The following is a 26,248-nucleotide window of genomic DNA, read 5'->3' on the forward strand; positions in this document are numbered from 1 at the left end:
TTTGGAAAGAATGTGGAGGTATGGCTGAAAATAAACAAAAATGCTGCTGGTGGTGGCTTCTGTGGTACAGCCTGGGGCTAACTCCCCATGAAGTTGAGCAGGTGCCTCGTTTGGGCTGCACAGCCAGTATTGATAATGTGATGCCACAAGCCACACTTCTGCAGCATAAGCAGAGCCTGGGCTTTGGGCAAGGGCCGAATATGGCTCCCCTGTGACGGCCTCCTTCTGCTCCACTGTAAGATCCATGCAAGTAGTGGTTCCAAACAAAAATCTTCCTTCATATTCGTGTTTAACCCTAGCAACAAACATATCCTTTGGCTCCCATATACTAGAATTCTTAGCCCTTTTCCTTCTTTCAAGTATTGACACCTATTCAAGCCCAGTTCAAAATTCAAGTGATCCTTGTAGATTTCCCATCAGCAACTATCTCAAAGTATCACAGAACCTCAGCAAAACCAGGCTATCCGTGCCTCCAGCATAGCTGAGGTACATGAGGGCTCACATTCCCAGTGCAGGCAGGCTGAGGTGTGGCAGATGAAGTAGTTACGGTTGTCTGCCCTGCCCTTTTGTAGGAGGTTGCTTTCCCCACTTTATGCTGTGTATAATATGACCATTCATGTATGTTCCTTATGCTCCTCAGCTGCTGCAGCTTATCCTCTGCTGCATTAATGTCAACTGCCTGCTTTTGGCTCTTATCTCGGGGATATGAATTCCTATAGGCAACAAGCTCTCAAATAGTTAAGCACAGACTGCTTATGCTTTTCAGGAGCTTTTAATCTTAAGTCTGTATATGTTCCATCCCGCAGTCACACAAACAATTCCAGAGAAAAAGGATTGCTCAGTAATGGAGGGAGGAGAGGAAGTCTCAGTTCTCCAGACACAGTTTGATACTTCCTGGTTCTGTTTCTTTCAATATACAGCTTAGACCAGCAGTTTCTGAGCTAGCCATGAAGTGCAGTCCAGGACATGAGAATTCACATAAAATCTTGCTGTACTGCTCCCCTCATTTGATTAATGCCCTCTTTTCTGCTCTGACTTCTGTTTCCTTCCTGCCAATAATGGGCAGGTGCCCACCTAGCTGGCTTTTTGCTCTTCCTGGCTCTCAAGCTGCCTCACATCAAGGCTGGCACATCAGAAGACTGTTACCTTACCACAATATTTGTCTGCTCTTTCTGCTAAAAAGCATGGAATTTGCCACTGGCAGGAGGATGCAGCAAGTACCTCCCTCTTGGCCATAACAGAAGGAGAAGATGTAACAGTAATCAGCTACAAGGTTCAGAGTTGGCCTTGAAAGTACCTTGGTTCAGTCTGGGAGAATGAGTTGTTAAAATCATGTCAAGTTGCCCAAATGACTATTCGAAAGAAATGCCCATTGTTGACAAATTTTGACACTTTTTTTCTTTACTTGACATCTGCTTTGGAGGAGAAATACAAAATTATCAAGCAGTTCTTCTCTGGGCGTAGATGCATGTGCTGGTTTGTAATGGATTAATTCAACTGTGAGTCATTTGAAGATTAATCCACTTCTCTTTCTTCTCCACTCTGTTCTTTGTCTTGGCCTTACGTATTGGTTTGGACTTAATGCCCTTGAAACTGGAGGTACTTTTGGACGGTTCATCACAATAATAACCCTTCCTAATCTTGTTGATGGACGACTGGATACAATTCTGAAAACTATAAGCTATTATGCAGGATAAAATTCCATTAAAACAAGGACCAGCTTGGGTAGGTTTCTATGTGCATCAAAGATCAGTGCATGAGAGAATTTTATTGTATGTAGACCCTGTGTTTAAAATGAATCTTGGTCACCCTTCATAATTAACTTTTTACTAGGATAACCACACATATGGGCAAAGGAAAGCATCTCTAGCATAGAGTCTTGCAGGAAGGTAAGAAGGGTATATAAAAGATTGCTGCTAGAAAACATCATAGAGAGAATGCTTTGCTTCCTGTGCTTCCTGTTCTGTTGTGTAGTGTTGCTACACGCTGATAACAATCTCCTGCTTGCTTTACACTGCTTGTTTGTACATAGAATGCTCCTGAATGAAACACCACCACCATCCTCATGTTTATTTTAGTGCATGGAAAACTGCAGGAAGTCTTATTTCAAGAATTTTGTTAAAACAGACTCTAAAATAACCTGAGGGAAAGCTCAAGTTTTGTTACAGGTTACCAGCATTCTTTAGATATGAACATGAACTGTAAGGTCTATGGTTTTTAGAGCAGCACTGACAGGAAGGTGAAGGGGCAAGAGAAAGCTCTCCTGATGTCAAGCTGAAATCCGGACCACAGAGCGACATCAGAAGATGCTAGAAGTAACTTGCAGAAATAATAGCACGTGTCTTTTTTCACTGTATTTCTTGACAGGGAAGCCTTAAATCATGAACTTTCCACACTTTTCAATGAGATGTGGGATATGGATGTTAACCGCCTTATGCCTGGGAAAGACTACACAATTGATTTGCAGGTAACCAATTGCTAAGTCACATGAGGATTAAGGGCAGCATGGTTCTGTAGGAAAAGGTGTTGGCAAAAACTTCCTTTTGCTTGTGCTTTATCATTTCCACAAAATGCAGACGCAGGACTTCCTAATAATGGGAGAGGGAACAGTACAGAAAACACATTAATGATCCACACCACCTGGGCATTGGTTCCAAGTGGAGTCTTTTGGGTGTCTGTCTTGGGTCCTGTAACATTTAATATCTTTATCAGTGCCCTGGAAGAGAAGATGGAGTGCAACCTCTCCAATTTTGCAAATGACAGCAAACTGTGGTGTTGAAGTTTCATAGGAAGACAATTCCTAACAAAGAATCCCAATAGCATTATGGGGTTTGCTTTGATTATTATAAAGGCAGGCACTGTCTCCTCTAAAGACATCTTACTTCTTTTATTGTTTTACTCTGATGTTTCTAGGGAAAAGCAGGTGCCACACAGCAAGGTGACAGTGCAGCCAGACGCTTGTTCCACAATGTAAATGAAGAACGCCTGAAGAGCATAAAAACTTTTGCAAGTGAGACACATTCTTTTGTTAATGGTGGAAATGACATGAATAATCTGTGTTGGTTTTTAAGTGTTTGCTAATATATAACATCCTATTTAATTTAGATGGTGATGAGGATCGGGCCTCATATAATTTGAAAGTACTTCCCACAACATTTGCATGGATGTTACCTGTAGCCTCAGGCAGAAGCTCCTTTTGTCCTTAGCCAGATCTAAATTTCTCTGTGGTTCTTCTACTACAAAGTGAAACAGAAGAAATTCTTACCATTGCTTTGATGTTATTCTGGGTATTGAAAAAGATGCCAGTCATCTTTCCTCCTTTGCTCACAGCTTCTAGCCCTTTCAGATAACACTAGGTCCACATCTACTGCTTGCATTTCTGTTAAGGGCTATACTTTAAGTATGTCCGTGAATGCATGTTTCCTTCCCCGATTTTTCTTTTCTCCAGATAGATTTACATTAAGCTAATCAAACAGCCAGTGTAATGGGGAGCGCTGGTTTTCTCTGTTCCCCCCACTCCTCTCTGAGCCACACAATCCTATGCTTAGTGAGGGCGGCTCTGGTACTCAGCAAAACCCTACACCGAGTCCCTTCAGCTCACTAACCTGGCAGGAAATTACTTAGGTTTTTGACCTCACATATTCTTCTATCAGTTTGGTGTGATGAATCAGCCCCCAGAATCCACAGAGTGTCATAGCATGAGTAGATGAAGTGGTGGCAGAGAGCAGGTGGCAAAAGGGGTGAAAAGGAGAAAATTAACCCATTCACTCAGTGGCCATGTGCTCAAGCTCAAGCTGTCTCTTGTAGGTTTATGCTGTATTATTCTTCTCCTAAAGTAATGCCCACACAGCCTTCCACCAGCTTAGCTCAAGTTTATAAGCCTGTCTGTAATTTGGGTGATCAGATATAATTTGTGTTGGTAGAAGGCCATTATTGCTTCAGCACTTGGTTCCATAAAGAAGCTCAGTAGTGAGCTGTTTATCTTAAAAAGAAGTCCAGCATTGTTCTAGCCTTGAGTTACCTCCAAACATACACCTAACAAACAATGTACCCAAGAATGAAATTTGACAAATAAAGGAACATTGTTCTCTAAGCCCTGTCAAGGCATAGTATGTGGCATCTTTCCATTATGGCACTCTCCACTGTCTGGATCACAGGTACAGTTAGGCCTTTGTTCATCAGAATGAGCATGCTGAAAGTTTCTCTTTTTCTGCAGCCTTTATTTCCTTATTGGACAACTATGAGACATCAACTGGCGTAGCAGAAGTAGTGACTCCAGAAGAAATAGCTGAAAATAATTGCTTTCTTGATGCTATCTTAGCAACAAAAGTAATGAAAGTGAGTAATACAGACATTTTTTAGTCACTGAAAACACTGAATTAAAAAGTAAACTGTTGCATGTATCTTGGTATTCTATCCTTCAGCTAGCTCATGAATATCTGCTTAAAAAAAACCTAGCAAAGCCAAACCTTGCCGATTTCAAACATCAGCTCTATGACATCTGGTTCCAGCTCTACGCCAGGAAAGGAGGAAACAGGTATGTTTAATGGATATGGCCCCTGATAATCTCTTCACTATTCTGACTTAGGTAAATGTAAGCCAGGCTGCTGTCTGTTACACGCAGGACTGGAAGACAGCCTCAGGTGTTCATTGCTCCCACACAGGTTGTGTTTAAAGACTTACTAACAGTACACAAGTGGTAAATTGCCTCCAGCTGCACTTTATGTCCCTAATCACAGGCCTTCAACCACAGACATTCATCCACCTTTCAGCCTACCACATCATCCACTTTTCTAACCTGTACTTTATCAGTTTGTCTATGAGTCTGTTATGGGACACAGTGCCAGAAGTCTTGCTAAAATCTGGATAAGCAGCAGTGATGCATCTATGGCATTTACTAGCAACCTTCATGATCAAATTCAGACTTTGTGGCTAGATTTTATTGCAAATTCTGTGTAAAGTAAGAAAGAAAACCTAACAAATCCAGACAAATAAAAAATCTACTCACAAATCAACCTAAGCAAGCTTGTACATCTTGCCTTTTACCTATGCCCATTTGAATTATTAAACACATAAGATACCTATATATTATTCTTTGGTTTATTACAGACCTGATTCTTGTGGTTTTGAACACGTTTTTGTCGGAGAAACAAGACGTGGTAAACAGATCTTAGGTCTGCACAACTGGGTGCAATTTTACCTTCAGGAAAAGCGCAACCAAATTGACTACAAGGGATATGTGACTCGGAAGAACAAAACCAGGGTAAGAAGCAGCAGGGTGCCTTTGCAAGTAAGACAAACGGATCTGGAAATAAAAGCTGTGGCAATGAACCAAGGCACAACAATGCCATCATAGGCTCAACTGTTTTGAACCTGATTTGCCCAGGTGTATGTAAGAAAAAATACTAGCATGCCCTCAAGTCCAGCTGCTTTTTTTTTTTTTTTTTTTTTTGTAAAAACTATTTTATAAAGTAGTAAGGTGGTTACAGAATCACAGCACTGCTGAAGCTTAACCGAGGTAAATGATCACGTATGCTCTGGAAGTCAGGGAAAAGGCTGTGCTCCAGCTATAGCACCCTGGCACAGCAAGGATGACTGAATCTCACAATGCTCTCAGAAATCTTGAGTCAGAAATTCTATCTATCTGCCTGGCTATAGCTGTTTTGGAAATTATTCTGTTGTTTTGTTTATGCTTTCAGCCTGACAAAGACGACCAAGTTTTGAGCATCCAGTTCAGCTGGAAGGGCTCAGTCAAGCCAATTGGAAGCACCTTTATTGGTGTCAGCCCGGAGTTTGAATTTGCCCTTTACACCATCATTTTCCTGCTGTCTGAAGGAAGAGTCACACGTGAAACAGTGAAGATAGAGGAATATGAGCTACAGATAGTTGTTTGCCGCCATGGGCACCACATTGGAACAGCATATCCAGTACTTCTCAACACCAGTAGTGAAGACTAGTACCTAGAGTGATCAGGCAACATTTTCAGGGGGGGAGGGTGGGGTGGGTGAGGGGGGAAAGGGGAAGGAATAGGGACCAAATAGCAGAGTAAATTGATGTGTTGCTTTATACAAGTTATTTTGAGTAAAAATTGATGACTCATTTGCTTTTGGTCTGCAAGAGAGTGTTTAATCAACAGCGTGCCATGGCTCAGTGTCTGACAAGTCTTGAGACATATTACTGCTCATATTAAAAGCTGGACCAAACTTACATCAGCCTTCCTTTGTGCATAACACTATACTTTTCAATAGATAATGGAATTTAGAAAAAGGTCATATTAAAATTGATACACATATTTCTCTTATTTGTTAGCTACTGCATGTCTGGAAAAGAAATAATCACACATTGCTTGCACGTTGCCTTCCAGACAGGAATTTTGATTTGGCACAAACAGAACCACAGTATGTTCTTTTCTCACTTCATAAAACATTAATTTCAAATGCATTTTTACAATTACAGTGCCCTGGACACACAGGAAATGCATTCAGCTGTGAGAATGGTCATCACATCCATCAGATCAACAGCAGGTCTATCACTGCATCAGCTCTGCCTAGGTTTTGTAGAAGCCACAGCTGGCTTTACCCCACCTATCTTTAAAAGTCCATGGTACAGGCACTTGTGTTCCCATTGCAGGCAGCAGTGCCTGAAGTCACTTACCTGCTTGTGTAACCTGCATGAGCATTAGATCCATTGCTATGTATAATCCATTTACTAGATCCCCAGTGACAGTAATAAAACGTCACCGAGGACACTGGTCCTAGTCCTCGACCTCATCACTGGTCCTTCTGCTGATGTGGACATGTCTACCTCTGTTCTTCCACTGTTCCAAGTGAAAAGAAATTTAATGCTTTTCCTTCTCATAGCAGTGCAGAAAAAGGCATATACTGACACCCTCAGAGTGTGCTGAGGACTGGTTAGATATGCACATCCCACAAGATTTTTTTCAACAAAGCAAGGATCTTTGCTCACACTGGTAAAATTTGCTTTTGTCAGTTTGTTTTCCTGAAGAGGACCAGAAAAGTTGTCCTATTGCTGTGGAATGTAAAACAGTAGAAAAGATCATTTGAAATAAAGTACCTTTGGAAAACAGGAAAGACTTCACACAGACCCATGCAGGGATTTAAAGCGTTTTCCCTTTCTTTAAGAATTTTTCGTATACTCCCCATATACTTCGCCAGCCGTAAGAATCTTTACTACTCACGGAATTTGGTCCTAAGCTCCAGTAAACCATGTCCTATAGCACTGGCTGGCATTTATTTACATACTTAGAAATGTTACAGAGAGCAAGCCAAGGGTTCTTACAGCTGTTGAAACTATGTAAGAGGCTCTAGAGGTATGATACATAAGAGGAACAATTGAGATAACAGCAGTAGAGCAGCAACTGATAGGCACTGATGAACAAGTTCACACTTCTCTGCAGCATCAAGAGCTACTGAAGGACGAGAGAGTCCCAGCTAAGGCTCTGGTGTGTATTTGAAGCATGTAGGGATCCGAGGCAGATATTTGGAAATGGCAAAAAATCACTGAGCTGCCACACAGAATACCTGCTCTGTGGAAGGTGAAAAGCACTGAGTGTCCTTCAGGTTGGAGAACTTCCCTGCAGCCAACGGCCCAAAGGTCATGCTGCAGGCCCTGACTGCTCTTCAAGAGTCCTTCTTCATCTTCGCATATGTGGCTGGGCAGAACTGAGAGTACAGTTGAGCCAGCAAAGCCTGGGATGTGACCTCTAACCTTGTCCCATGGCTCAGTTTATTCCATACGTGCACCGCATAGGTGTTCTCAAGGAGCTTGAGAAGCATGGAGGAGCTGATGGCTTCAAATAACTTCTTCCAGTCCTGCCAGGGAATGGGATAAAAGGCTTCTGGGGGAAGAGCAGTCACACCTTTACAGCTCAGAGTGCTCTGAATATTACTGATGGAGCACCACTTCTTGAAGACACGTGTTAGGAGTTCTGGGCCCTGGTGTGCCCAAATCCAGCCATTGTAATTATCCACAAAGTCCTGCATGCAAAGCTCCATGTACTCATTCTTGGGTTTAAAGGACAGAAAGGCCCCATTCAGTACATCTTGAGACTGGATACCGAGGGCATTGGTGAGGTTCTTTAAGTTCTTAAGCACAATGAAGTCTGTGTCCAGGTAGATGCCACCAAATTTCCACATGATGGCAATTCTGCAGGCATCAGACAGGACGGGTAAGAAATAAGGCTCCCAGCGCTGCTGAGCCTGCAAGTACCACTTTGCCAGAGGTGTTCCAGAGAAAAGCTCTGGCAAGTCCAGGGGCCGGATTTCCACATTGGGGAAGCAGCTCAGCAACGAGAAGCCCCAGTGGTTGGGTAAGGAGGAGTTCCCTTTTGCCAAGCCTTTCATGAGCACCACGACCCTTGTCCCAGGGTGCGTGCGGGCTGCTGACTCCACAGAGCACATGAACAGGTAACTTGGGTCAGTTCGCTCCGAGGTCTCCACAAAAAACACATTCTTCTCTGGGGAAGAAGGGGGCCCAGAGGCAGTAGGATGGGGAAGAGAAGGCAAAGACAGTTCACAACTGCTTTGTGTAAGCAAGGTGTAGAGCTGGGTCTCAGCATCCTCTCCAGTTCTCCAGTAGAACATGACAGAGGCAAAGAACACAAAAGAAGCGGTGAGGATAGACAGAGCCCCGAGCCTGTGGCTGAGCAGCACTGTGGTCAGTTTTGGCAGGCAGTTGGACATGCTGGACAGTCTTGCTCCAGTCAGAACCTGCTGTCCCAAGACAGTCGCGATCTGAAGAGAAGGAAAGAGAAAAAAAGACACTGACAGGAAAGGCAGCAGACCACGAGCCTCTGGACAATGCCACAGCACAGCAGAACTGTCCTTCCTTCATCTCAGGACAGCACGCTTAAATTATGCCTTTCCGTAATTTCTGAAACAGTCTCCTGGGTTCTCCATATTGTCACAGGGCCTTCAGATCCCACATCAGAAACTACTGCCCATCTTTGCATCCCCCTGTTTCAAACATAAAATAAGGACAAGTCTATCCTTCCTGTATATCACAAACCCAGACTGATGCTCAGTTCTGCCCATGTATGTTACCCATGTAAGTCGTGCTTGCTGCTTGGAAGGACAATACAGCATTTGATGCACAAATGGCATACCTTCATGTGCACAACAAACTGGGAACACCACTAGAGACTTTCTCATCTAGAATTTCAAGTTATTCTGGACATGAGACAGATATGCAAAAGAAAACCACCCCTAGGACAAGGAAATAGAAATGAACCTAATGAATATTCCTGGAGCTCTGTCAACAGTTATTGTGTGGAACTGCTGCCCTGACAGAAACTTCATCTCATTATGAGAATTTTTCTCCTAATACACAACCTGCCTGTTCCACAAGCCAAACAAAAATACCAAACACCCAGTTCTGCCAGCTGCTATCAAGAGCGCTCACTTTCCCAGGCTGTTGAACCGCAGTTCCTGCCCTTCAAAAACAACTGACTGGCCCTACAGAGAGCCTGGGTCATTTTTCATGGCACTGTAGTACTGCAGAATGGATGGATAGTGGGAGGGGAATTGATACAAGGCAGCTTTGAAGGCAGATGCAGACAGTAAGGACAAGAACTGCCTAGGTAAAGAGAGTTTCAAGGCTGCTTCCCAACCCTACTCCCCTGCCAAGTCCTTGCTTCTACCTCCTCTGGTAGGTAGTGCTGCCTAACCAAACCATCACCAACCCAGGATGCAAAGGCCATGCTGACTGTGACCTGCGCTGCTCTGCCAGTGGAATCTCCAGGTGATGGATATGCAATCCCCCCTCCACCCAATCCTTACTTCCTCTCTTCCTCCTGCAAAAAGGAAGGATGGAGAGGAAAAGATTATGGACAAGACAGCAACAAAAAAAAAAGAGAAGTGATTCTAGCTACATTCTCAGCATTAGCATCAGTATTTCTGCCCTTGCCTTCCATTAAAGTGAAGGACAGCAGAACCAGCACTTCCTGGGCCCACCACTGGGACCCCAAAGATCAGTGCACAAAAGCACATGAAGAAGCAGTGAGGAAGATTGTGGCATTTAGGATGAAAGGAAATAGCTTCAGGTTGCATGAGAGGAGGTTTAAATTGGCTATCAGGAAATATTTATTCACTTAAAGGGTTGTCAATCATTGGAACAGGCTGCCCAGGGAAGTGGTTAAGTCGCTATGCCTAAAGGCATTGAAAAGACATGTAGAGGTGGCATTTAGGGACATGGTTTTGTGGTGTACTTGGCAGTGCTAGGTTTACAGTTGGACCTGATGATCTTAAAGGTCCTTTCCAACCTAAATAATTTTATGGTTACTCCTGCCTCCCTCTGCTCCATCTCCAAATCCTCATAATCCAGAACAGGAATTTCAATATACAGCAAAAGCTTTAACCAAACAACTGTAACCAAACAGAAGGAAAGCTGGCATGATCCCATTTGTCATTCACCCGTTACTGTGGCTGGCTTACATACTAAACAATCCATGTAGCCAGAAAATGGCTTGTCAGCCACACTGGGAGGTTTCCAAATGCAACAGCACAGAGCCACCACTCTCCACAAGGGACTCTGGGGACAGAGGAAAGGCAGCCAGTATACAAATCATCAGGTCTGCATTCCCAGAACACTTTTTTCTCCTGAAGGAAAACACCAGCATATGCTGTGAGTGCTACAGGCAGGAAAAAAAACCTTAGAAAACAAAACACACTGGGTTTTGCATACCTATTTTCCTCCTCCTCACCACACTGGTTGAATCCTGTAAATCATTCTTAGCTTGATAAGCTGTAGAAGAGAAAGCAGGTACAGGCTTGAGGGGACAGCGCCTTTGCTATAGAGGAGGCAGGAAAGAGCAGCACTAACAGTGATCAAGCTTCAAGGTTACATGCATATTTTTAGTAAGAGGAAGAAAATCTACCACAATACACTTAGAAATGCTCTTACCCGCTTTCGTAGCGGATAAGAGGACATTTTAGACCCTGCATTAGCCAGTCCATTTACTTCACAAAACACAGGAAACGTGGCTTTCTACCTTCCTCTGAAATTACAAGTCCCATTGCACAGAAACTGCAAATACTACTCACCTGGTCCTGCTTTCAAGACACCACAGAAGTGATTGCTCAGCTGGACAGGTTTTTCAAGAGGTTAGTGTCTCTGAGAACACCTATAACTCTATGGTCTTGCACTTCCTTTTTCTGAAAAGAAATGGTGAAGATGGAGTCTGAACACTTGGAGACAACAAGCAGATCAAGGAGGATGTGACATCATACGTTCAGCTAATACAGCAGCTGACACAAAGGGCAGGGAGCTGTGCTGTGGAAACCCATCCAGTTTGAAACTAATGAGGGAAAAAAACCAAACCCAACACTCAAAAAGGAAGAGGAAATTGAAACCCATTATCTCTACACATTAAGCTTTTCTACTGCGACAGGAAAACGGTTGGTTTTGTTTTCTCCTCCTTTGCAAAGAATTCCCTGTGCTCATGCTGCTTGGGTGGCTGCCATGATAACTGAGCTGAGAGTTTCACAGGGCTGCCTCCTCCTGCCCCAAGACTTCAGTTCTGAATGCTCCTTTGAACACACACTCTTTAGACCAATTAATTTACTCATTCATTAGGGAATACTCCCTCCCTCTTATGTCAGATAGTTCATTGAGTGACTTTGCCAAATTCAGGTGTCCCTCATTTTATGACAGTTTCCCCTTGTCCCTGTACTCAATAGCAGCTGACCTTCCCTTACAGAAGATATGTTCACACGTTCATAAAATACCACTTTTATCCATTCAGCCACTAAGTGTAGTGTTTACTGCAACAAATGTCAGGCCTATGTAGCCCAGACCCCTCTCCCCTCCCCAAATTCTTCCAAGCACTGCAGCACCATGGATAGACTCATAAGATGACAACACTGGGGAAGCTCTTTGGAATGCACCTTAAGCTATTCTCAGACCTTTGATCGACGGCTTTCTCCAGGCCCCAGGTCAGGTCCCACCTAGTATCAAAATCACAGAAGAGTTGGGGTTGTAAGGCACCTCTGGAGAACATTTGTCCAACTCCCCTCCTCAAAGCAGAGTCACCTGGAGCAGGTTGCTCACAAATGTGTCCTCTTGGCTTTCGACCTTGCCCTAGGACAGAGATTCTCCAACCTGTCTGTGCAACCTGTTCAGTGTTTCACCACCATTCCTTTCATTCTACTTTCCTGTGTTTCAATGTGTATCTATTGTGTCTTACCCTATCACTGGATTCCACAGTGAAGAGCCTGGCCTGTCTTCTTTATCCCACCCATCTTTGATCAGGTATTTATACATTTTGACAAGACACTTCCCAGATCTGCTCTTTTCAAAGAAAAACAATCAAGAGCTCTCTCACTTGTCAGACAGCACATGCGCCAGTCCCTTTCTCATCTTAGTGGCCTTTCACTGGATAACCTCCAGTATGTCGATGTCTTGCTTTTACTGGGGAGGCCAGAACCTGACACGGCATTCCCAATGTGTCTCACCAGTAGTTGGGGAGGATTGCTTCCCTTGACCTTGCAGTTATTGCTCTACATAATGCAGGGCAGCAGCCTCTTGGCTGCCTTTGCCACAAGAGCACATTGCTGGCTCCTGGTCAGCTTGTTGCCCACAGGACCATCAGATCCTTTTCTAAAAAGGTGTTTTCCAACTGGTCAACCCATGTACTTCTCCAGTCTATCACTGCATTGGCTCTGCCCAGGTTTGCTAGAAGCCACAGCCAGCTTTATCTCACCTAACTTTAAAAGTCCATGGTACAGGCACCTGTGTTCCCATTACAGGCAGCAGTGCCTGAAGTCACTTACCTGCTTGTGTAGCCTATATGAGCATTAAATGAATGACCCTGCATGATACATTCACTGGATCCCCAGTGACATCTTTTTATCGTCACTGGGGACACTAGTCCTAGTCCTGGACATGGCCACTGGTCCTTCTGCTGATGTGGACATGTCCGCCTCTGTTCTTCCACAACACGTGAAATACTCCAGTGAAATACTTCTCATAGCAATGTAGAAACAGGCAGATACTGAGACCCTCAGAGTGTGACAAAGGCTCATTGTATACTCACATGCCACAAGAATTTCTTCCACAGAGCAAGAAACCTGCTACTGCATATTTTCTGACAAGATATGATTTGCAAAATATTGCATATAATGTTCACAGCCTTGCTTGCTCAATTTCAAAGCCTAGATAACCAATGCAGTGCTGGAAATATGAAAACCAAACCCCAACAAAACAAAAAACCCCAAACAACCAAACCAAACCCCTGAAAACCAAGTCCAAACAAAAATTGTAAAATGTAGAGAGACACCTTACTGCATAAGGTAAAGGCTGACATTTAAATAACAGTGAGTTTCCCTTATTCCAAGCACAAAAATGATTAAATGGAGTACAAAACCAAACAGACATAGGGCTGCTACCATAGATGATCTTGTAACTCCACCATGTAACCAGTTTGATGCTGCTTGATCAGCGCATGGTCACATATACTCTCGGTGCCCCTAAAGAGTACTCGGGCACCCTACACTGAGCAAAGGAGTATCCTGCCCTACATAACTGTAAATGTGCTTCACTGATATTTTTCTTGGTAACAAAACCACAGACAGCAAAAAATGGAAACAGCCAAAACCAGATGATAATATTACAAGAAGCCAAACAAGCAACACAAGTTCCTGCAGTTCTCTGCTTTTCAAGCTGTAACAGCAGATTCTGAGAAGTCCCTGAAATCTGGCAAATAATCTCTAATAGGAAAAAATGTATGCTGTTGAGCAATATTGTTATAAAACATCATCAGATCTTTGTGACAGTTCAAGTAGTGATAATAAAAGGCAAGAAATAAACTGCGCAAATTCCTTAAGGGCATGCATTTAGCAATGTCAGAGAATGAAATGTTACATTCTCAGTTCACACTGAAAACAATTAGAATTGCTTTTAAATAACTACATTAGAACTGTATAATTCTCAGATTATGACTTCTGTAGGTCTCAAATCTCCAGGCCTAAACCTTTGTATAACTATTATAAATATCTGTCTATGCCAGAGGTTATCAGGAACAAGTGGCTGTGTATATTACAGAATTGCAAGTGCTGTTTGAAAAGTGGAATATAAACTAAGGATGTAAATAACAACTTTCCTTTGGTTTTTTTTGTTTTCTTTCTATGATTTAATGGATACAGCTTATGCCTAGGTAATTAGCAGATTTAACCTATGAAGCTAGATACACCTGCAAATAAGCAGAAAATTATAGCAAAGGAGGTGCAAAGGGATCATCTAGCTACTAACAAATACACCTGCTGAGCAAAAGGGGAGAAGAGGGAGAACGCAGAGCAACAGAAACAGAGGCACAGACTAAGGATTCCGTTTTGCCTAATGTGTTGCAAGAATAAAACTGCAAAACAGAAGCCAAATGATCCCTGATACCCAGACGCTGATCACCTGCCCACAGGGACCAGGAAGGGTGATCACCTGGGTGTCTGTGACTTTGGCTCTCAAAGCTCATCCTTGCTTTTAAATACACTCTCTGTCTTGACAACCAGGCTGCTCTCTCCTAAGCTGGCCTGGCTGTGGAGTACAGGGAAGCAACAAACCCAGCTCTGCTCCTAGGCTGTGGGGAAAGAAGCTAAACTGCTGATCAGGCAGCTGCTGAGGCTGTAGAAAACAGCAGTAAGAGTCAATTTAGGATTTGAATATTTGATCAATTCACAATAGTCCCAAACAAGAGGACATTTGCAAAAAGTGGAATCATGACTGAGTGTTCCCACAGTATAGAAAGAGGAACTACGACTGCTGACAGTATTCAGCTGACATAACCCCAGGTAGAGAGAGAAACTTCTCCTTCTAGTCTTGTGAGGTCTTTGAAATAGTCTTAGAAGGAAAATAACCAGTGCCTGTCCTGTAAGCCTACCTGCATGTGGTGCACATCCCTAGGTTTGTTGGAAGACCACCCAACCCTAGTGGCTCTGTGTTCAGAGGAGATGAGGTGGGTCCTCTGTCCTCCAAACCTTCCCATTTCCCTCCCTCTTTGTGTGTTCTTCGTGTTGGCTTTCTTGGTCCCCACATTTGCTCCATCTCACCCACCAGTAACAAAAACCACAGGGATGAGTGTGGTCCCCTTGAAGAAAGGAACCTGTAAGAGAAACATAACCTACATCTACCTTTATTATTAACCAAAATGGATTGAGAATGTAATTCTTTCATGTCCCCCAGAACATGCTTAAATGCGGATTTACAAGAGAGACTGATTAGAGATGGTTTTGTATCTCAAACTGAGTCAGATGCTTTGGACTGTCCCTTTCACAGCCAACATTTTAAAGCAGTAGCTGTGCCCTCCTATGGCAAATTCAACTATCACTCCTGCAGAGTGGCATACCTTCCCTTCATTTTTTGTCTTATCATTGCTTGTCTTTGTCATGTAATTTTAGTGCAACTTCAACTACCTTATGCCATTATATCATTCAAAAGCTACATTTAAGGTCCATCAAGCAGAAAGATGGCAACGTAGCTCTGATCAGCTTTGCAAGAAGTTATTGCACCAGTCTCAGTTGTCTTTAGGAAAATGAACCAGGTACTCTTGAGCTTGGCGATGTCCCTTCAAGTAAGCGTATGGACATATAAACAGAAAAACACTGGAGGGGTATGGAAATTTGCTACAAATTCAAAACAAAAGCAGAGAGGAAAAAGCTCCAGTAAAGTGCTGCTGCTTACCAAGATAGCCGATGGGGGTCCTGCACAATATCACCAATTACAAGTAGCCTGGTAGAAGTGTTTTGGGGGCCTGTCAGAAAACAGCTAAAGATCTACATTTTCTACAGATGTATATTACCAGCAAGAGCAGAAGAGGTAAAATTTGACCATACCCACATTCAGTGGGTGACTAATCAGTCTTTTAGGCATGGAAGAGCAGCACTGTGCCAAACAGAGATGAATCCACCAGCTAATTCCCGTAGTATTTAGTTTATAGCATATATGTATTTATATATACTATTTAGGACAATTAGCTGGTGGATTTATCCCTCACCACTCTGCTCTACTAATCCCCCTAGTATTTAGCATTTAAGCAACAGCTTTAGAGCTCCTCCTTCTGACCCTAGTGAGAATGGCAGACCAAGCACGTGTGAATGAGGCGAGATGAGAGTATTGTAGTCGTAATGGGTATATTAGACTGAGCCATAAGATACTGCAGCTATAGACAGAGGACACTTAAGCCACCTATCTCTTAACCACATCTTTTGTACTTAGTCACAACTTCACCTTTCCAGAGCAAAGCCTGTAATATCGAATTTCACTTACATGTTTTTCAGAACTAAGTTTTCTCCTGAATTAAAAGAACATTGAAAATACCCACTCATATAGCTGTAATGCAGTGCTGGATAGACACTCCATGCAGTAAGAAGAATTAAAAGCAAGCTACAGCAGAGTCAGTGGATGATATTAGCATGTTTCTGCAAAAAATAAACAGATCGTGGGGAGAAATGATATTGTGGAATTTTATAGCTGTTGATTCCTAAATCACTGTGAGGAAAGCGGCCATAGATGTGATGGCATCTCACCGAAGTTATCCAGAAAAAAATATATGGCCTCTGAGTATTGTTTGCAACAGAGAGAACCAATTAAGTAATGGCCACAAACAGAAAAATCAGTCAGTCATGGCAGCATCATTAAGATTTTCAATTCCACTTCAGTCTTCCTAAATAAAATAAGCAGTAGTCTAAGATTAGTGAAAAATGGTCAGTGATGCTATTACACTTAGAGCAGGAAATTTGTTGAATGAATTAAGATAGCTGTAACAGCTTCCAAAAAACCCAGGCATACTCAATTTCAGGTAAGTGAGCTTGCTCAGTAGCCTCATCAATTGTGACAAAAACACCAGCAGGAGCTGTTATTTTATCAGACAGCAACCCTTTGACAGGGTTATCTTGTACCTGGTGACAGTGCTATTTGAGAATGGTAGCATATGAATTCAGAACAGAGTTATTCTAATGTTACCAGTGCAGTAAGCTGCTTTCTGAGCAAGCTCAGAGATAATGCAGTGGTGCACCAGGGCAGTGCATGCGAGCACCACCCCCTGGAGAACCCAGAACCAGTAACAGCACTCCAGATGTGTCTCACCAGTGGCGAGTAACAGAGAAGGATTGCTTCCCTTAACCTCGCCAAGTAATGCTCTACATATTATCACAGCCCAAGCAGGGTGTTGGCTGTCTTTGCCACAAGGGCACACTGCTGGCTCCTGCTTAACTTGTCCACAGGTGCATGGAGTTACCCCTCACCAGCTGAAACTCTCTTTGTTGAACTCAGTGAGATTGCTTTTGGCTCATTTCTCCAGCTTGCTGAAGTCCTGCTGAGAGGCAGCTCGACCACCTTGTGTATCAGCCATTCCTCCCATTTTGCATCATCTGCAAACTTGTCAAGCTTACACTCCAAACCATCATCATAAAGGTAATTGATAAAGACATTAAATAGTACTGACCCCAGCACAGATCCTTGGAGTATATCACTAGTTACTGGCTTCCACCTGGACTCTGTGTCATTCATCAAAATCCTTCAAGTCCAGAAGTTCAGCCAGTTTTTGATCCACCTCAATGTGTTTATGTAGTCCACACTTCATCAGTACGTCTATGAGGCTGTTACAGAGACTGTGTCAAAAGCCTTACTAAAGTCACAATAAACAATTCCCCTGTCCACTGAGCTGGTCATTTCATCATAGAAGGCTATCAGTTTGGCCAGGCGTAATTTCCCCTTTGTAAATCCAATTCGGCTACTCCTAATCACCTTCTTATCCTTAATATGTTTGTAGATGACTTCCTAGAGGACCACCTCTCAGGGTTCAAGGTGACGCTGACTGGCCTGTAGTTCTCTGGATCCTCTTCCTTGTACATCTTGAAGACAATCAAGATAGGAGTGACTGTTGCTTCCTTCCACTACCCCCAATCTCTAAGACCTTTAAAGTATCACCGAGGGGACTCATAATGACAGCAGACAGCTCTCACAGCACTTGTGGATGCATCCCATCAGCTCCTATCATAGAATCACAGAATGGTTTGGGTTGGAAGGGACCTTAAAGATCCAGTGCCTCACCACCCTCACAGTAAGTCATTTTTTCATAATATCTAATCTAAATCTACCTAATCATCTACCTGTTCATTCAGTCCTGACATGTGATGCACAAGAGACTGTGGCATGTATCCCCCACAAGGAGAAATTACGATGTAAAGAATCATCTCCAAGTTCCTGTTACCTGTAGAAATGAATTTTGGGTTGCTTCAAATCAGTCTCTGAACTCCCTTTCAAACTCTCATTTCCTACTGACCTTCCACCTCCCTAGCAGGCTTCTCGTTCCTTTTGCAGTTGGAAAAAACAACAACAACATTGGTAACTTTAATATCTTTGGGAAATTGTTTTTCAAACAGTGTTTCCTACAGCCTCATGGTGTTTTCACATTTAACTTGCCAGACTTAGTTGTTATACCTCTACCAACATACTGCAGAGCCATGGCAAGCTGCTATTTGGCTCCATCATTATACAGAAATTTAAAGGTCAAGATCCCAGACTGAGCTGTAATGGCAGGGTGCAGCTGAAGTGACTTCCTCCTGTAGTTTTCTCTTCTGGACTATGCCTATTCATCTGAGTTCCAGGCATGGTCGCAAGAAGGTAACAGAAAGACCACAAGCTACCTGCATACAGAGAATGGTCTCAGATACTTGAGACAGATGAATCTGAAAGACCAGAGTGCTGGTGTTCATAAATGGCATATCCTAACAGATCATGTGGAGAGCTTTGTTTTTTCCCCTCTTCTCTCCTGCTGAGGACAAACCAGCCCTATGCAGACCTCAGTTCCCAACATATATAAGATTAAGGCAGGTAACTGCACCCTCCCCCAAGAAGGGCTCTTAACCTGCTTCGTACCACAGCCTCCCTGGACTACACATGTTGGGAGAAGGGAGAAGAAACAGGGAGGATAACGGGGTGGTGGGGGAAGAGTCTTACAGAGCATTACAACTTACTGCATATCCTAGATCCCCACAGCACAAGAGCCAGCACATGGAAAATAACCATCTTTCAGCCCTTTCCCAGGAGACTGGGTCCAGGATTATGCTTTTGATCCTTCCTTACTCCTCTTCTGTTGCACTGTCCAATTCTGCATCTCCAACCCCCACCCCTGGTTTCTCTCCTTGATATTCTGCACACATGTGTACCTGCTAACCTTCATGAGCCCAAGGACAAAGGAGATGGGAAGAGTGAGCTCATGCCTTCTCAGCACTGCCCATCATCCTTCACTGCCTGTCAGCAATGAAGAAAACACAGGCAACTATTTTATATCTCAAGGGAAAACTCTCCCTGGCTCTTGACTCAAGGAGTTACAATAAAACTCCTCTGCACATCAGACCATACAAGTCCTTTCACAGCCTTTCAGAATGCTCCCCTGGACTCCAGGGTCTTTAGATCAGGCTCTGAAAAGGCAGGTGGGAAAATGAACAGATGCAGCACAAGCTCTCCACTCTTAGATCTACAAGAGCATAGCCACTGTCTCTACTAAGGGAGGCTGTAGCCCATGGTGCAGGGAAAAAAGCAACACAGTTTCTCGTGGACTTTGCTATTCCATAACATCCAGACCTCCAGAGCGAGACTAAAATGCTTTGCTTCAGATAGACTGCAGGTCATAAATCATGGGGTGATAGCTGGTTGGGTTAGGAATCAGTTTCACACACTGTGCTTTCCTCTGTTCCTTCCACTCAAGTGCCAAAAATGGCATATAGTCATGGTCACAGAGCCTTCTTTCCACATGTGCTTATGCTCAGCTTGTCTCATGTTCATTCCACACTCCTAATTTTAGTGAGTTACTTCAGGACACAACTTTAAAATGCTTTTCTGCATAATAACTAACAGATTGCTCAGACTTAGCCACCAACGCCTCGCAGAACAAAATGGAACATCTTGGCAGAGAGAAGTAATAGTAAAAGCTGTATTTATTTTTCTTTCACAAGACAAAGGGAAGAAGGCCAAAAGCTGCTTTGGTTTGATTCTCTCCTTATCAAACCTCAGAACATTGACTCTACAGGGGAAAACAAACAAACCAACAAAACCCAAACAAACAAATATCACTCCTCTTATCCAAAAAGGCACTTTCCTAGAATAAGCAGTGCTACATCAAGCCAAATATTCATTGCAGTGGGCTCCAAATACTCCCATATTCAGTTCATGGAATTGCCACAGTAAAGTCCCCTGTTACGCCTTTATGATTACCACCCACAATTACACCATCTGTGGTAGGGGTTCGTAGCTCACTAAGATTTCTGTTGTTTAGCCCAAAGTGCCCAAAACAGAAGGAACGGCAACTGCAGAAGGAGAAACCACACCTTACTGACCACACACTAGGCCAGGGCTGACAATTTTGCAACTGCTTCTAAAGAAAGCAGTGAAAAAAACCCACAGAGTAGTGACAGTGGGAGTAGAGAGTGAAAACAGCATCCATTTATACCACTTAGTGTGTTGAAGAATGCTTATACAGTCAATAAAATCTCCTGTTTCCCCACGAAGTCTTTGTTCTTAAAGATGTTCAGTGTTGGGAGAGCTGCAGACATTCAAAATCCCGAATGCCTCCAGGATATACCGTGAAGCTCAGCAGAACAAAAGGACAGCACTACGTGTATACGCACACGCACACACACACACATGTGTTACCAGCCACTGGAGGGGTGTTTACAGCACCTCCCTCGCTTCAGAGTAGCTACATGTGCACAGACCTCACACCCTGCCAAAGTCACAGAGATGTATTTAATCAAAGCACCAGTTGCCTCCGATCAACACCAGACAGCTCAGCATTTAAAAAGTAGCGTACACCCTCCTTAAGCTCCCATAGCTGTGTTCCCTGAGGGACAGGGAACTGTTTGTAAAAATGATGGGCAATTTGTCTTTCTCATTATTATAAGAAAGTCTCTCATCAAAGAAGAGACAAATAAACCCGAGAAAAACAGAAAAATGTTGCATGCGCAATCTCTTATGGTTTTGACCATTGCTTTGGCTGAACTTCACATTGCTTTTGGTTGACCTGGGAAACAGAAGAGGCCTCACGCAACTGCAGCCCTAGAAATCATTTGGGTCACTCTCAGAGGACTTGCAAGAAACACCATGTAAAAGAGCTGTCACTTTGAGGCTAGGTGACATTGATAATCTGACTGACTTGTGTTCATTAAAGGGGCCACTGGACCACCCCACTGCTGTTCCTAGGCATAAGCATAGGAGACACACTGGAGGCAGAAAATATTTTACAGTACAAGAGAGAATGGCCAATGCTTTGTCCATCTGCATTAAGCCTATCATAGTGCCAAGCTCATGTGCCTCACCAATCCACTTTGGAGTGTGGTGGGGACCAGATGTAATGATGCTGATGGTCTTAACCATATTCTTGTTTCTCACTGATCTTTCTCCATTATTTTCTGACAAGAACTCTAAGAGCATTGGTAAGTCCTTCTGGCCATAAAGGGACAAGTGTTCTCCCACAGTTTGTCCAAGCTTGCCTCTGTGGTGGGAATCCTCAAAGGCGCAATAGCACGTTGTGAAATATATGTTAATTTTCTCCACTACAATTCAGGAAGATGTTCAGGGAGAAGAGTAAATCTTCCCACTGTCCTCCTCAAGACCTCCTAGAAGAGATTTGTACTCCTGGACAGTGAATTGCAGGAGTACTCCAGGCTACTTGAAGAGGTCCATCACAAATGACTCATAAATGAACTTGAATTTACACAGTACAGGTTCCCTATCCATCCCTCTCTGTAACCTTGGAAATACTTGGAAATACAATGCATTTCTTTTAGAATCCCTCCAAGTCCTGAAAGATCTGGTGCTTCTTAGATGCAGTTATGGACATTTGGCGACAAAGACAAACTCAGTGTAAAAGACAGTTCAGCTTTTCCTGTGTCACGTACACACGTGTGATCGAGGTGAGCTCTCCTGCTCATCACAGGGTGTTAATTCGCCCCTACTATAAAACCAACCATTGCTTTTCAAGAGCTCCTTCTAAACAATGAGCTGGGCTGAGCTCCTCATGTTCTGATTTGCACCAGATTTTTACATCTTTAGATCTAGGACATCGAACAGAGACTGCAGCATCCTGCTCCCTGCTCAAGCCAGACATGAGAAAGTCTCCTCCACCAAAGACTTCAGAAGAGAAAGGAACAAAAAGAATAAGAAGCTGCCTTAGCTCGTTCTTCTCTGTTTTCACCTACATTTTTCTCAGGACACCTTCTCTAGCCCATCCTTAGCTTCCTCCTCACTTCCTGTTCTTTGTGCTTCCATCTTTTCATTGCTTTGAGGACTGCACTTCAGAAGTCCTAAGAATCAGTCAATGAGATAAGCATTTCTATAAAGTTCTCTTCCAGGTATACAGCTATAGTAAGGGGCCTTATTCCTCTGAAAGGCTGATGTAGGCTGCCACAAGTGAACCAGCATTTGCTCTTCTCCTGAGATTTCTTTGCCTGACCAAAGCAGAAGAAAGATCCTTCAGAGAAACAAAATGTTACTGGTAGGCAGTTACAGTCAAGACAAAGAGATGCATAGACACTGGCTGAAGATTCAGGCTCCACCTACACCCCACAAATGGCTTTTATTCTCAACTCTCACCTCCTCACTTCAAAAGAAGGTTCATTTTTGATGGAACAGCTGGAGAGTTACGAGCTCTCCGGCAGCATCTCTTAGCGGGCCATTGAGTCACTTCCATAGAGAGTCCTTCTTCATGATATCGTACGTGGCAGGGCAGAAGTGGGAATGCAGTTGAGCCAGCAAAGCCTGGGATGTGATCTTTAACCGTGTCCCTTGGCTCTTCTTGTTCCATACATGCACTGCATAGGTGTTATTAAAGAGGTGGTGAAGCTCTGAGGAGCTGACCGCTTCAAAGTATTTCTTCCAGTCCTGCCACCGAATGGGATAAAAAGCCTCACGGGGCAGAGCACTCACTCCTTTGCAGCTAGTACTGCTCCGAAGACTCCTGATAGAGCACCATTTCTTGAAGACACGTGTTAGGAGCTGCGGGCCCTGGTGTCCCCAAATCCAGCTGTTGTAATTATCCACAAAGTCCTGCATGCAAAGCTCCATGAACTTGTGTTTGGGCTTAAAGGACAGAAAGGCCCCATTCAGTACGTACTTGGACTGGATACCAAGCACATTGGTGAGGTTCTTTAAGTTCTTAAGCACAATGAAGTCTGTGTCCAGGTAGATGCCACCAAATTTCCACATGATGGCAATTCTGCAGGCATCAGACAGGACGGGTAAGAAATAAGGCTCCCAGCGCTGCTGAGCCTGCAAGTACCACTTTGCCAGAGGTGTTCCAGAGAAAAGCTCTGGCAAGTCCAGGGGCCGGATTTCCACATTGGGGAAGCAGCTCAGCAACGAGAAGCCCCAGTGGTTGGGTAAGGAGGAGTTCCCTTTTGCCAAGCCTTTCATGAGCACCACGACCCTTGTCCCAGGGTGCGTGCGGGCTGCTGACTCCACAGAGCACATGAACAGGTAACTTGGGTCAGTTCGCTCCGAGGTCTCCACAAAAAACACATTCTTCTCCGGGGAAGAAGGGGGCCCAGCAGCAATGGTGTGTGGAGAAGGCACAGAGTGAGCACAGCGGATTTCAACAGGCAAGCTGTAGAGCTGGCCTCTGCCCTTAGGATCCTCCACCATTCTCCAGTACAACATGATGGAGGCAAAGGACATGAACTTAAAGGCAAGGATAAACAGAGCCCTGAGCTTGTGGCTCAGCACCACCCTGGTCAGTTTTAGCAGGCAGTTGGGCATCCTGAGCATTCTTGCTCCCATCAGAGCCTGCTGTCCCAAGACAGTCATGATCTGGAGGGGAGGAAAGAAGAAAAATATATTGACAGTGAAGGCAACAGACAGCACTATGGCAGAGCCACATGCTGAACTCTCCTTCATGCCAGCATGCTTGAACTATGCCTTTAGGTCATCTTTAAAAAAGCATCCCAGCTTCTTCATGCTGCCACAGTGCCCACAGGGCTCCATTAGATACCACAGCCCATGTTCAGGCTGTGAGGTTCTGTGACAAAGCTCATCTGCACACACACAAAAAACACAAAGGGACAGTGGCAGGAGGGGGAGCCCAAATAGACCCTGCCAGGTCCACCACAGGGGCCATCAGCCCCTCAAAATCCCATCTGCTCAAGCCTAGAGGAGCACAGTGGCAGGCAGGATCCCACAACAAGGACTCTAAAGGAACCAGCACCTTGTCTAGGCCCCTCCCAGGACAGTCCCAATGTCCAGGCATGAAACCCATCACCAGGAGAAGCTCTCCAGGTCACCCTTTGGACTAAGGGGGTCACTGCCTAGGGGTGGGACATATTACGGGGTGCAAGGGAAGAACAGTTTGGAATTACACAGGACTTACCATATTTAGGAACCAAAGGCTGGGCAAGGGAGGAGTTAAGGTGATTTTGGGAGGAACAAGAGTGGGAAAATAGAGATGTAAGGAAATAACAAGGGCCAGATGTAGGTAACTAGCTTGCTGGTCAGTCCACTTGCCTGGTGATGCCCTCTGCCTGATCAGGGTGTCTTGTCTTCTTATTAAATTCCTTTCTCTTTCCTGGATAGGGCTTTCAATTCTGTGCACACATGTGCATACTGGGGTGTGAACAACTGGGGTCTAAGTGCAGCTGCTGGAGGGATCCACCTCTGTATATTCTCACTTGTGGACTTCTATCCTGTCCAGCCAGAGCGAGAGAAGGATGGGGCTGTCAGTGCTGCCTGTGTTCATGTGGGTGCTCTGAGTGTCTGCCTGGGATATGCGTGGCCAGCCATGTACATGTACATACATATACAGTGTACGTGCGTGATGAATACATCCTCAGCCTTGCTACTGTCTGGACACGAAGCAGCAGCAGTCTCGTGTCTCTTCTGCTGTTGGATCTGATACAATATATTGTTCTCTAGCAAAGATTATTCTCCTAAAAATAAAATACTTTCAAACCTCTTCCTTAGTTTATCACAAACCAAGACTGACCCTTAGTTCCTGGATGCACACTGTGCTTGCCACGTGTAAAGAAATACAGCACTTGGTCCACTGTATCTGCATCAGTCCATATCTTCACGTCAGTTCATTACTTTCAAGTCAGACATGTAGAAGAAGAATCCTAGATACTATAATTTTAGATTCTCTTCTGTCCTCCAGTTTGCTGCCATACTAATGAACCTGGCACCCGACAGCAAGTGGGACAGCTGCTTCCGAGTTGTTTCATTTCCCAAGAGGAGAAGCCAGCCCTCTCAAGACTGAGAACTCATGTAAAACCCCAGCACTATCATCTGTTCCTGTCGAGAGGTCTCATCTCTCATAATCACAGAGTGGTACTTGTTTCCCTTCCATTTATTCCCCAGTAACCACCCTGTGTCCCATATTTGCTACAAAGCTCCACAACATGGTAGTGTTCATTATGTTCCTTCACACAGTACCTCTGTTCTCGACCATGCTATTCATTTTATATTTAAGTCTTTAGGTTTAAAGCACTTAACACTTTCCTTCACTGAAGAGAAAAAAACCCAAACAAATTATTTTGCTCTTCTTTCACCCTTTAAAACCACTTTGTGAAAGAGAATTGAACACTATGACTGGTAAGCCTTCAGTACAGCAATCATCTTCAAAAGACACATACTTCTCCTTTCCCAATTATTCTACCCACAGTGCCAGACTCAAGTGTAGGGTGACACCTATATACACACCCTCCTGTCAGGCAGCTAAGCTGGGATACACAGTGCTATTTCTGGTTTTAAAAGCCTATTGTGACTGTCCTGGCCAGGCCCCAGCTTTAGATCTCTGCAGTCCAACCCATAGATTTAACCATAAAGAGGTACATTGCAGCAGATGGAAGAATAGAGCTGAGTTTTTTCCCCAGAAATAGTCTTTAACAGGCTGAAAAAAGGTGTGTCAAGGCACAGTCTAATTGAAGGGCACTGTCATCAATGTGCCAATGCCTCCCTCAAAGCCTGCATAGTCGGAGTGGCGCCAGGCTCTTAATAAAGAAAAAACCAGTAAGATTGACAAGGAATATGCTCTTTAAAGAAAAGAAAAAAAAAATTGTCCAAAAGATGCAAAATATTTTAGTGTCTTTTCTGCTTTAATCTCTGTTGCCCTTTCGGAAGAAGTTTGCATAATTTAAAAGAAATAAAATCAATAAATTCAACAGTAAAAACAGAAGTTTTGTGAGACAAACCAAAAACGTGCAAAACATAGGCGAGAACTCCATTATGCCTGCTACAGATGGCTGTGCGTCAGCTC

General features: G+C 43.8%; 3 protein-coding genes across 3 annotated transcripts in view; 1 reads left to right on the plus strand and 2 right to left on the minus strand.

Annotated features, from left to right (window-relative positions):
- LOC104405817 (poly(U)-specific endoribonuclease-B-like) overlaps positions 1-5,957 on the plus strand; it is an 8,397-nt gene extending 2,440 nt beyond the window's left edge. Inside the window, exons 2-7 of the mRNA XM_010014647.1 lie at positions 2,368-2,467; positions 2,914-3,010; positions 4,217-4,338; positions 4,425-4,537; positions 5,110-5,263; positions 5,700-5,957. Coding sequence (XP_010012949.1) covers positions 2,368-2,467; positions 2,914-3,010; positions 4,217-4,338; positions 4,425-4,537; positions 5,110-5,263; positions 5,700-5,957 — 844 coding nt within the window. The remainder of the gene's footprint in view (positions 1-2,367; positions 2,468-2,913; positions 3,011-4,216; positions 4,339-4,424; positions 4,538-5,109; positions 5,264-5,699) is intronic.
- A 1,683-nt stretch (positions 5,958-7,640) lies between these two features.
- Positions 7,641-8,735, minus strand: LOC104405818 (lactosylceramide 4-alpha-galactosyltransferase-like). The gene has a single exon (XM_010014648.1). It carries the CDS (start codon positions 8,700-8,702, stop codon positions 7,641-7,643), a length of 1,062 nt encoding a protein of 353 aa, XP_010012950.1. The 5' UTR covers positions 8,703-8,735.
- Positions 8,736-22,686: 13,951 nt separating this feature from the next.
- Positions 22,687-23,784, minus strand: LOC104405819 (lactosylceramide 4-alpha-galactosyltransferase-like). The gene has a single exon (XM_010014649.1). The coding sequence runs from the start codon at positions 23,779-23,781 to the stop codon at positions 22,687-22,689; it is 1,095 nt and encodes a 364-aa protein (XP_010012951.1). The 5' UTR covers positions 23,782-23,784.
- Positions 23,785-26,248: the final 2,464 nt, after the last annotated feature.

This window comes from Nestor notabilis, unplaced genomic scaffold (assembly GCF_000696875.1).
Source record: "Nestor notabilis isolate BGI_N333 unplaced genomic scaffold, ASM69687v1 scaffold7525, whole genome shotgun sequence".
NCBI classification, from domain to species: Eukaryota; Metazoa; Chordata; class Aves; order Psittaciformes; family Psittacidae; genus Nestor; species Nestor notabilis.